The sequence below is a fragment of the Mustelus asterias genome, chromosome 3 (genome assembly GCF_964213995.1).
Source record: "Mustelus asterias chromosome 3, sMusAst1.hap1.1, whole genome shotgun sequence".
NCBI lineage: Eukaryota > Metazoa > Chordata > Chondrichthyes > Carcharhiniformes > Triakidae > Mustelus > Mustelus asterias.
This window is the reverse complement of record NC_135803.1, coordinates 159,061,058-159,073,639: the sequence shown is the minus strand read 5'-3', so window position 1 is coordinate 159,073,639 and position 12,582 is coordinate 159,061,058. Positions and strand designations below refer to the sequence as shown.

General features: G+C 46.2%; 1 protein-coding gene across 3 annotated transcripts in view; it reads left to right on the top strand.

Moving 5' to 3' along the window:
* Positions 1 to 12,582, top strand: part of LOC144491778 (protein kinase C delta type-like) — a 173,172-nt gene that overhangs the window by 98,656 nt on the left and 61,934 nt on the right. For all 3 annotated transcript variants that reach the window (XM_078210038.1, XM_078210039.1, XM_078210040.1), the window contains exons 5-10: positions 3,453 to 3,612; positions 4,950 to 4,981; positions 5,073 to 5,158; positions 5,965 to 6,094; positions 6,188 to 6,288; positions 10,364 to 10,475. In XM_078210038.1, the coding sequence (XP_078066164.1) occupies positions 3,453 to 3,612; positions 4,950 to 4,981; positions 5,073 to 5,158; positions 5,965 to 6,094; positions 6,188 to 6,288; positions 10,364 to 10,475 (621 nt within the window). The remainder of the gene's footprint in view (positions 1 to 3,452; positions 3,613 to 4,949; positions 4,982 to 5,072; positions 5,159 to 5,964; positions 6,095 to 6,187; positions 6,289 to 10,363; positions 10,476 to 12,582) is intronic.

Below are 12,582 nucleotides of genomic sequence, written 5' to 3'. Positions count from 1 at the left end.
GAACATCATGCTATTCAGGATCCTGCCATTATAATTTGGATAAGTGTGAGGTTATTCACTTTGGAAGCAAAAACAAGAAGGTAGATTACTACCTGAATGGCTGTAAATTGGGAGAGGGGAGTGTGCAGCGGGACCTGGGTGTCCTTGTGCACCAGTCACTGAAGGTAAGAATGCAGGTGCAGCAGGCGGTAAAGAAGGCAGATGGCATGTTGGCCTTCATTGCGAGAGTATTTGAGTACAGGAGCAGGGATGTGTTGTTGCAATTATACGGGGCCTTGGTGAGGCCACTCCTAGAATATTGTGTGCAGTTTTGGTCTCCTTTTCTGAGGAAGGATGTTCTTGCTCTCGAGGGAGTGCAGTGAAGGTTTACCAGGCTGATTCCGGGGATGGCGGGACTGATGTATGAGGAGAGATTAACTAGGTTAAGATTGTTTTCGCTGGAGTTCAGGGAATGAGGGGGGAACTCATAGAGACTTATAAAATTCTAGCAGGTCTAGACAGGATAGATGCAGGGAGGATGTTCCCAATGGTGGGGGAGTCCAGAACCAGGGGTCACAGTCTGAGGATTCAGGGTAGACCATTTAGGACGGAGGTGAGGAGACATTTCTTCACCCAAATAGTGGTGAGCCTGTGGAATTCATTACCACAGGAAGTAGTTGATGCCAAAACATTGAATGTATTCAAGAGGCGGCTGGACATAGCGCTTGGGGTGAATGGGATCAAAGGTTATGGGGAGAAAACAGAAGTAGGCTATTGAGTTGGATGATCAGCCATGATCCTAATGAATGGCAGAGCAGGCTCAAAGGGCTAAATGGCCTCTTCCTGCTCCTATTTTCTATGTTTCTATTAACTGTATAATTACCCTTAACATTTGATCTCCCAAAGTGCAGCACCTCACACTTGCCCGGACTAAACTCCATCTGCCATTTCTCCGCCCATATCTGCAACTGATCTCTATCCCGCTGTATCCTTTGACATCCTTCTGTACTATCTACAACTCCACCTATCTTTGTGTCATCTGCTAACTTACTAACCCACCCAATCTATGTTTTTATCCAAGTCATTTATGTATATATCACAAACAGCAGAGGTCCCAGTACAGATCCCTGCGGAACACCACCAGTCACGGACCTCCAGCCAGAAAAACACCCTTCCACCACTACTCTCTGACTTCTATGGGCAAGCCAATTCTGAATCCAAGCGGCCAAGTCACTGTGGATCCCATGCATCTTAATCTTCTGGATGAGCCTACCGTGAGGGACCTTGTCAAAAGCCTTACTAAAATCCATGTAGACAACATCCACTGCTGTACCCTCATTGCTCCTTATCCGACAGAAATCTGTTGATATCAATCTTGAAATTCACAATTAACCCCCAGGCTCAACAACCTTTTGGGGGAAAGAGTTCCAGATTTCTACTTCCCTTCGTGAAGGAGTGCTTCCTGACATCCCAAACAGCCTGGTTCAAATTTTAAAGTTTTGACCCATATTTCTGGGTCCTTTCATGAGAGGAAATCTCATCTGTCATTCTCTGTCTGAATAAAACTTTTTTAATCAGTCAGCAACAGGTTATTACACTGATTCATTAAGGTACTTTAGGGTTGAGGAAGATTAGTTTGATCTGAGATTGGAGTCACGGACTCCAATGATGTGCGGGTTAGGTTGATTGGCCAGGCTAAAATTGCCCCTGAGATGCGTAGGTTAGAGGGATTAGCGGGTAAATATGTGGGGGTCGGGCCTGGGTGGGATTGTGGTCGGTGCAGACTCGATGGGCCGAATGGCCTCCTTCTGCACTGTAGGGTTTCTATGTTTCTATGAGTCACACAGGCATACCCCTGGTTGGCAGACAGGAAACAAAGAGTAGGAACAAATGGATTTTTTCCAAATGGCAGGCAGTGACAAGTGGGGTACCATAGGGATTTGCTAGGACCTCAGTGGCACAGTGGTTAGTATTGCTGCCTCACAACGCCAGGGACCCGGGTTCAATTCTGGCCTTAGGTCGCTGTCTGTGTGGAATTTGCAGGTTCTCCCTGTGTCTGTGTGGATTTCCTCCAGGTGTTCCAGTTTCCTCCCAAAGCCCAAAATTGTGCAGGTTAGGTTGATTGGCCATGACAAATTGCCCGTTAGTGTTGGGGGACTAGTAGAGTAAATTCATGGGGTTACGGGGATAGGGCCTGGGTGGGATTGTGGTCGGTGTAGACGTGATGGGCTGAATGGCTGCATCCTGCACTGTAGGGATTCTATGATTAATGATTTAGATAAGGGAACTAAATGCAATATCTCCAGATTTGCAGAAGACATAAAGCTGGGTGGAAGGGTGAGCTGTGAGGAGGACACATTGTGGTTTGGACAAGTTGCGTGAGTGGGCAAATGCATGTCGGATAAAATCCACTTTAGTAGCAGAAACAGGAAGGCAGATGGTGGCACAGTGGTTAGCACTGCTGCCTCACAGCACCAGGGACCCATGTTTGATTCCCGGCTTCAGTCACTGTCTGTGTGAAGTCTGCACATTCTCCCCGTGTCTGCATGGGTTTCCTCCGGGTGCCCTGGTTTCCTCCCACAGTCCAAAGATGTGCGGGTTAGGTGGATTGGCTGTGCTAAATTGCCCCTTAGTGTCAGGGGGAATAGCAGGGTAAACGTATGGGGTTATGGGGATAGGGCCTGGGTGAGATTGTGGTCAGTGCAAACTCGATGGGCCAAATGGTCTCCTTCTGCACTGTATGATTCTATGATTCCGAATGGCTGTAAATTTAAGAGGGGAATATGCAACGAGACCTGAGTGTCCTCACACCAGTCACTGAAGGGACGAATGCAGGTGCAGCAGGTGGTAAAGAAAGCAAATGGTATGTTGGCCTTCATAGCAAGAGGATTTGAGTACAGGAGCAGAGATGTCTTGCTGCAATTATACAGGGCCTTGGTGAAGCCACACCTGGAATATTGTGTGCAGTCTTGTCTGAGAAAGGATGTTCTTGCTACAGAGGGAATGCAGCCGAAGGTTTACCAAAATGATCCCTGGGATGGTGGGACTGACGTATGAGGGGAGATTGAGTTGCTTAGGACTGTATTCGTTGGGGTTTAGAAGAATGACGGGTTTCTCATAGAAACCTATAAAATTCCAACAAGACTAGACGGGTAGATGCAGGAAGGATGTTCCCAATGGTTCTCCCCCCTCCCCACCCCACATCCCCATCCTACTGGTTCGAAACTCACTTCTCCAGGACATGATTATTTGACGTGGGTGTACTGGTTCGGTTTTGTGACACCTCGACACCTTTGTGTTTTAATTTCTAGATCTATTTTTAACCTGAAATCTTTGTGGTGTGATAGGATCTCTCATTCTCTGGATTATAAGGTACAACTGACCCTGAGCTTAAGCCTGCCCCCTCCCTGCAGCAGTGTCTGGGGAGCGGGGGGGGGCAGCGTTCCTGATGAAATTACTCTTTGTGCTCACAGATTGTCACCAGTCTGTGAGGGAGGAGGATGGAGCAGTGACATTGAATCGGCGTCGTGGGGCAATCAAACAGGCCAAAATCCACTACATCAAGAACCATGAGTTTACCGCCACCTTCTTTCGGCAGCCCACCTTCTGCTCTGTATGCCGGGATTTTGTCTGGTAAGGATTGCAAATACATAAATAGACGGGTATGGTCCCCAGAAGAGTAGGGGGTTTTAGTTCAGTTGGGCAGGATTGGAGGGCTGAAGGGCCTGTTCCTGTGCTGTAATTTTCTTTGTTCTTTGATTGCAGTGCAGAGCTGGTGTGACTGAAACTCTGCTTAACAGTGTGTGGTTGACAGTAAATCAGCGGATCCTATTGGAGAACGAGGATAGGGGCATGGGAGCATGGATGGGGCGTTTGAGAAAGGGGAATGAGAAAGGGGCAGGAAACTTGGCCAGATAGGGGTTCAGAATGGGTCTGGGGGCACAGATCTGACCCTTGGTGTTCACTATGCCATTGTTACCATTCCCCTCTGTATGCAATGTTTCCAAATTTCCATTCATTCCAGATTCAGTTTCTGCACCTGAGATTTGGAGTCCAGGGTGAATGCTGTAATTGCAGCCTTCGCATTTTCCCCTTTATTCACTCCATATCTTCACAGCACACAGCCGTTCTAATTCAACCCAATGCTTGCTTCTGGGTTCTCCTGCCAATGTGTCTCTTCCCCTTCAACCCCGTTCTCTCTTCAGCCCCAAGGCACTTTCTATTCCTGCAATCTCCCACACCCTGCTGCCCAAGACCATAGAATCATACAGTGCAGAAGAGACCCTTCGGCCCATCGAGCCTGCACTGACATGTGAGAAACACCTGACCTCCAACCTAATCCTATTTACCTTCACTTGGCCCATAGTCCTGAATGTTATGATGTGCCAAGTGCTCATCCAGGTACTTTTTAAAGGGTGTGAGGCAACCTGCTTCTCCCACCCTCCCAGGCAGCGCATTCCAGACTGTCACCAACCTCTAGGTAAAAAAAGGTTCTTCCTCACATCCCCCTAAATCTCTTGCCCCTCACCTTGAACTTGTGTCCCCTCATGACTGACCTTTTAACTAAGGGGAACAGCTGCTCCTTATCCACTCTGTCCATCTCCCTCATAATCTTGTACACCTCGATCAGGTCGCCCCCTCAGTCTTTTCTGCTCCAACAAAAATAACCCAAGCCGATCCAACCTCTCTTCATAACTCGTGTTCCATCCCAGGCAGCATCCTGGTGAATCTCTCTGCACCCCCTCCAGTGCAATCATATCCTTCCTATAACATGGCAACCAGAACTGCACATAGATGGCATTCTTCCTCCTTGTCATCTGGGATAGCATATCCCACCTGAGAATAGTGGTAGTGCAAGGCTGTCCTTGATTGCGCTTTCAAGTTTGGATGTTGGGGATACGGGGACACTGTCATTGTGATCATGTGCCTGTGTGTGCTGCAAATTGCTGAGTGTTAATTCTCCTCCTTAGGGGCCTGAACAAACAGGGATATCAGTGCCGACGTGAGTATTATCCCAAAACTGACAACATCACAGTTCTTTCAGTCCACATGTTCTCGCTTGACTTCTAATCCTGTCTTTAATTTCCCTGCAGAATGTAACGCTGCAATCCACAAGAAATGTATTGATAAAATCATCGGTCGCTGTACAGGCACTGCCACCAACAGCAGGGACACCGTGGTAAGAGCAGCAGGAGCTTGACCGCAGCTCGATGAGGACCCCCTCGCTTTGCCAGTGCATTCTTTTAGGCTCCCCATGCCTCTCTGTTGTCCCTAACCCTGTGGCACTCTTCATTTTGGGAATCTGTGTCCCTCTTTTTGGGGTCACCCATGTCCCTCTGTTTTTGGAGACTCCGTTTCACTCCTTTCCTCTCCTTTTGGGGACCATCCCTGTACTCCTCTGATTTTGGGGACCACCTCCCCCTGCACCCTCTCTTTTTCGGGACCCCCCTGTGGCCCCCCTCTTTTTGCACCCCTCATTACCTCCTCCCCTTCCAGCTGGTACATTGCTGATTACCTGTGGAGGGCAGTTTGTCAGTGTTTTGCCCAGCCTGTCTTTAAAGGTCCATGTGTCACTGTGATATTTGGCTTTGCAGAATGAAGACCCTACGTCACTGTCACCATATGATGTCAATTATTTTGCTCATTGATGTGATGTGAGGCCAGCATTTATTAGTCACCATAAGTGTCCCTGGGAAGCTGCTGATGTGTCTCCTTTTGGAAAATTCCGTAACTTTTTGGGCCATTTCAGAGGACTGTTAGTGTTAGTGTGTTTGGAGTTACATGTAGACCAGACCAAGGAATGGTGGCAGGTATCCATCCCGAAAGGATGTTAATGTTTTTTTCAACACACCAGTAAATTATTGATCAGCTGCTGCTGTTCCTGTGTCGATGCACTGTGTCCTTACATTGCTTTGCAATGTCTATGGCTATACAATATCAGCAATCTGATGAGGGTTGCTGTCACTGTAACACTTTGTTCTCCAGTTCCAGAAGGAGCGTTTCAACATCGATGTTCCACACAGGTTTAAAGTGCACAACTACATGAGCCCGACGTTTTGTGATCACTGCGGGAGCTTGTTGTGGGGGCTGGTTAAACAAGGACTCAAATGTGAAGGTGTGGTTCTCACCTGCTTCCAAAACACAGTAGACATCTCTGCCTTCCACGCTGCTTCGCTCAGTAAACACCATGTTTCTCTTCCTACTATAGAATGTATGATGAATGTGCACCACAAATGTCAGTCCAAAGTGGCCAATCTCTGTGGAATCAACCAGAAACTGATGGCCGAGGCACTCAACCAGATCAGCATGGTGAGGAATCCTTGGTCACGGGGGATCTGGATGTCTGGCATCGGTTAGCTATGAAAATTGATTTCTATGTCTGTCGAGAAATTCAGGTTTTATATCCATACCAATTACAATAATAGAAACTGGGGGGGGGGGGGCGCATGGTGAAGGCACAGGAGACCGAGGGATGTGGTGAACCAGCTCAGGCTGGGGGCATTCCATTTTCCGGCTCACTCCTGCGCTCACTGTTCCAAACTCTCTCTTCTGTTTGTGTGTTAGTTGGAGTGATTCACCACAGAAAGGTGTCTGTGACAATTCTTGGAAAGAGCCATCCAATTAATCCCATACTTTGCCCCTCTGCTCTTTTCCCATAGTCCTGCATATTCCAAAACTTAACTTGCTGCATAATCATAGAATCTTAGAATCACAGAAGAGTTCCAGACAGAAGCAGGCCATTCAGCCAATTGTGTCAAAGAACAAAGAACAATACAGGAACAGGCCCTTCGGCCCTCCAAGCCCGCGCCGCTCCCTGGTCCAAACTAGACCATTCTTTTGTATCCCTCCATTCCCACTCCGTTCATATGGCTGTCTAGATAAGTCTTAAACGTTCCCAGTGTGTCCGCCTCCACCACCTTGCCTGGCAGCGCATTCCAGGCCCCCACCACCCTCTGTGTAAAATATGTCCGTCTGATATCTGTGTTAAACCTCCCCCCCCTTCACCTTGAACTTATGACCCCTCGTGAACGTCACCACCGACCTGGGGAAAAGCTTCCCACCGTTCACCCTATCTATGCCTTTCATAATTTTATACACCTCTATTAAGTCTCCCCTCATCCTCCGTCTTTCCAGGGTAAACAACCCCAGTTTACCCAATCTCTCCTCATAACTAAGCCCCTCCATACCAGGTAACATCCTGGTAAACCTCCTCTGTACTCTCTCCAAAGCCTCCACATCCTTCTGGTAGTGTGGCGACCAGAACTGGACGCAGTATTCCAGATGTGGCCGAACCAACGTTCTATACATCTGCAACATCAGACCCCAACTTTTATACTCTATGCCCCGTCCTATAAAGGCAAGCATGCCATATGTCTTCTTCACCACCTTCTCCACCTGTGACGTCACTTTCAAGGAACTGTGGACTTGCACACCCAGGTCCCTCTGCGTATCTATACCCTTTATGGTTCTGCCATTTATCGTATAGCTCCTCCCTACATTATTTCTACCAAAATGCATCACTTCGCATTTATCAGGATTGAACTCCATCTGCCATTTCTTTGCCCAAATTTCCAGCCTATCTATATCCTTCTGTAGCTTCTGACAATGTTCCTCACTATCTGCAAGTCCTGCCAATTTTGTGTCGTCCCCAAACTTACTGATCACCCCAGTTACACCTTCTTCCAGATCGTTTATATAAATCACAAACAGCAGAGGTCCCAATACAGAGCCCTGCGGAACACCACTAGTCACAGGCATCCAGCCAGAAAAAGACCCTTCCACTACCACCCTCTGTCTTCTGTGACCAAGCCAATTCTCCACCCATCTAGCCACCTCACCCTTTATCCCATGAGATCCAACCTTTTTCACCAGCCTACCATGAGGGACTTTGTCAAACGCTTTACTAAAGTCCATATAGACGACATCCACGGCCCTTCCCTCGTCAACCATTTTGGTCACTTCTTCAAAAAACTCCACCAGGTTAGTGAGGCATGACCTCCCTCTCACAAAACCATGCTGACTATCGTTAATGAGTTTATTCCTTTCTAAATGCGCATACATCCTATCTCCAAGAATCTTCTCCAACAACTTCCCCACCACGGACGTCAAGCTCACCGGCCTATAATTACCCGGGTTATCCTTCCTACCCTTCTTAAATAACGGGACCACATTAGCTATCCTCCAATCCTCTGGGACCTCACCTGCGTCCAGTGACGAGACAAAGATTTGCGTCAGAGGCCCAGCGATTTCATCTCTCGTCTCCCTGAGCAGCCTTGGATAGATTCCATCAGGCCCTGGGGATTTGTCAGTCTTTAAATTCTCTAACAAACCTAACAGTTCCTCCTTTGAAATGGAGATTTTCTCCAACGGTTCAACACTCCCCTCCGAGACACTCCCAGTCAACACATCCCTCTCCTTTGTGAATACCGACGCAAAGTATTCATTTAGGATCTCCCCTACTTCTTTGGGCTCCAAGCATAATTCCCCACTTTTGTCCCTGAGAGGTCCGATTTTTTCCCTGACAACCCTTTTGTTCCTAACGTATGAATAAAATGCCTTGGGATTCTCCTTAATCCTGTCTGCCAAGAACATTTCGTGACCCCTTTTTGCTCTTCTAATTCCCCGTTTGAGTCCTTTCCTACTTTCTTTGTACTCCTCCAGAGCTCCCTCCATTTTTAGCTGCCTGGACCTACCATACGCCTCTCTTTTCTTTTTGACCAGTCCCTCAATTTCCCTGGTTATCCACGGTTCTCGAATCCTACCCTTCCTATCCTTTTTAACAGTGTCCTTGCTGGTTCTCTGAAGTAGCAGTTAATGCCATTCCTCTGTTTTATCTTGGTAATCCTGCACATTTGACAATAATCCAATGCCCTCTTGAATACCTTGATTGAACCTGTATCCAGCACACTCTCAGTGCATTCCACATTCTAACCATTCATTGTGTGAAAGATTTTCCTCATGTTGCTGTTGCTTCTTTTGTCAATTACTTTAAATCTGTGTTTTGTGATCCTCGATCTTTCCACCAAACAGAATCGTTTCTCCCTATCCACACTGTCCAGAACCCACATCATTTTGAAAATCTCTATCAAATCTCCTCTCAACCTTCCTTTCAAGGAAAACAGTCTCAACTTCTCCAATTTATCTGATTTACTGAAGTTCATAATCCCTGGAACTATTCTTGTGAATATTTTCTGCACCCTCTGTAATGCCTTCACATCCTTCCTAAAATGTGGTCTCCAGATCTAGATACAGTGCTCCAGTTGAGGGCCAACCTGTGTTTTACATAAGTTTAACATGACTTCCTTGCTTTTGTTCTGTATTTTCCTATTGATAAAGTCCTGGTTGCCGTATGCATTATTAACCGCTCTCTCAACCTGTCCTCCCAACTACAATGACATATACAGCAGATCCCTCTGCCTGCATCCCCTTTAAAACTGTACCCTTTATTTTATATTGTCTTCCTGCATTCCTCCTTCACACTGACCTACATTAAATTTCATCTGCCATTTGTCTTCCTATTCTGCCAACCTGTCTATGTCCTTTTGAATTCCTACACTATCCTCACAGTTCACAAGGCTTCCAAGCTTCATATTATTGGCAAATTTTGAAATTGTGCTCTTTACACTAAAATCTAGCTCGTTAATATATTTCAGAAAGAGCAGAGATCTTAACACCGATCCCTGGGGAATTCCACTATAAGCCTTCCGTCTGAAAAACATCCATTAGCCACTACTCTCTCTTTCCTCTCACTCAGCCAATTTTGTATCCATGTCCGTTTTATGCCCTGAGCTCTAACTTTGCTCACAAGTCTATGCAGCACTGTGTCAGATGTATTTTAGAAGTCCTTATACGCTACATCAACAGCATTATCCTCATTAACCCTCTCTGTTATCTCATCAAAAAACTCACAATTTACTCTGAACAAACCTGTGCTGGTTTTCCTTAATTAATCCACATTTGCACAAGTGACTACTAATTTTGTCCCAAATTATCATTTCTTCACCACTGAAGTTAAACTGACTGGCCTATAGTTGCTGGGCTTATTGTTATACCCTTTTTTTGAATAGTGTATAACATTTGCAATGCTCCAGTCCTCTAGCACCATCCCGGAGTCTAAGGAAGACTGAAAAATTATAGCCATTGGCTCCACAATTTCCATCAATTCCGCAAAAATGTTCTCCGACTCTTCTACCTTTAAATCTGTGTCCTCCGATTCCTGATCCTCCTGCAAGCAGTTTCTCTTTAAATACTCTAGCAAAACCCATCATAAATCTCCCTTTCACTTTCTCTATTCTAAGAACAATCAGCTTCTCCAGTTGTTTCACTGTTTTTGTTGAGAGTAATGCTGTTAAAAGTTTTAAAATGGGTTTTGTATTTCTCTCAGAAATCATCTACTCGCAGGTCCGATAGCAATCTGCCTGACAATTCAAACGTAGGAATTTATCAGCCTTTTAACAACACCAGTGGATCTGGAATCCCAAGCTTGGACAGCACAGGTACTTGCACAGATATCCTCCCCTCTCGTGGGAACTTGAGAGTCAGTTGAAAGCTGGCAACGTGACTTTGTCTTGCCCATTGGCACAGTTGTTGGCAAAGATTAAAAATGGTGACTCTGTTGACTCCTGCTGGTCCTCTGAAGAACTGCAGCAGCTGTGTGTCCACTAGGTACCATGGGTGGGATTTTCCAGTCCCGCCAAAGGAGACCCTCACGGTGGGTTCTCGGGCAGCAGGAAGGGTGAGCCATGCATAATGCTGTAGGTATCGGTGGGGCCAGAAGATCCCTGCTGGTGACCAATGGTGAGCTGTCTCAGCTGCCATAAAATATGTTGCCGGGTGCCAGAAAATCCCGCCCCATGTAAAAACCCGATGTGATGACAGGACTGTTACTTTGTAGACAAGATAGGAACTAGGACCATGAATTTTCTAAAGGTGAGTTCATCCTCAGACAGTGATCGGGATTGGAGTTGGTCACTAAGGACCTCCCAACGTCAGATGTTTAACAACATTGTGGCAGTGGCAAGTTCAAAAGAGGTTGAGGTGAAAGATGACTCCCATATGTGTAGAAGTTCCCTGAGGGGTATCGTATTGAGAAGGAGGATAGATCCTTCGGGGACTCTGGAGATGGTGGCGAGGGGGGATGGTCTGAGGATGACTGGGAAAGGAAGAGGGCTGGAGGAGGATGACATGGTCAACCATGTCAGAAACAAGGTGAAATAATGCCCCATGGTCACAGTCACAGAACCATGGAGCTGATTAATTGGTTAAGGATGGTAGAACATGAAATGAACATAAAAATAGGAAGTAACAACACACATGGGGATGGAATGGTACTGGGCAGGGGCTAAGGGATCAAGGGTGTTCTTTTTTGAGGAGGGTGATTTATGTGGAAATCACAACGCAAACTGACCATTCTGCTCAGCTAGTGGGTGGTATTGATTGCCCTCCATACAAGATGTCGGGAGCAGTTTGGGAAAGATGTTGGATGGTTTTTTCCATTATTATTTCATGGGATGTGGGTGTCACTGGCAAGACTGGCATTTGTTGCTCAGCCCTAATTAAATTGAATTGAGTGGCTTGCTGGACCATTTCAGAGGACATTTAAGAATCAACCACGTTGCCGTGGATCTGGAGTCACATGTTGGCAGCAGATTTCCTTCTCTAACCAGATGGGATTTTCAGTCAATTGATTATGATTTTATGGTCATCATTGCTGAAACTAGTTTTCAATTGCAGATTTTGATTGATTGATTGAATTTATGAATTGAATTTAAATTCCATCAGCTGTTATGGTGAGACCAGAATATCATCCTGGGCCTATGGATTACTAGTCTAGTGACATCAACACTAGTCAGTATCTCCTCTGTTTGTAGTTCATGGGAATGGAATCAAGGGAGCAAAAGTTGGATCATATGGATGAGACAGAGAGTTGGGAGAAGAAAGAGCGCCAAGGATGAAATTATTTGTTAGAAGTATGCCTGTCCACATGAGAACACAGAAGCTCATGTGTGCACCTTCACATGTACAATTACTGTTACTCTTGACCTGTGTTCACCTGCTCAGTGATCATTGCTTCCTAGGATGGACATTCTGAGGAATTGAGGTCAATCTCTGAATCTCAGCTTTGCACCAAACCTGATCAGCTGGAGACTCCTTCTGCTTTAGTTGTGCCGGCACCACAGATTAATATCTGTATTCCGCCAGCATTTGCCCCCACCCCCGAAACTGAACCCTATCAGCCCTCTCAGGTGAACATAAAAGATCCCATTGCACTATTTTGAAGAAGACCTTTTGAAGAAGACTTCCCATTCATGATGTGGAGATGCCGGCGTTGGACTGGGGTAAACACAGTAAGAAGTCTAACAACACCAGGTTAAAGTCCAGGTTAAAGCCACCAGCTTTCGGGAACAGGCTGTCCCTTCGTCAGGTGGATGGGAGTTCTGATCACAAACAGGGCACAAAGACACAAACTCAATTTACATGAATAATGATTGGAATGTGAGTCTTTACAGCTAATCAAGTCTTAAAGGTACAGACAATACAGAGCATTAAGCACAGGTTAAAGAGATGTGTATTGTCTCCAGACAGGACAGCTAGTGAGATTTT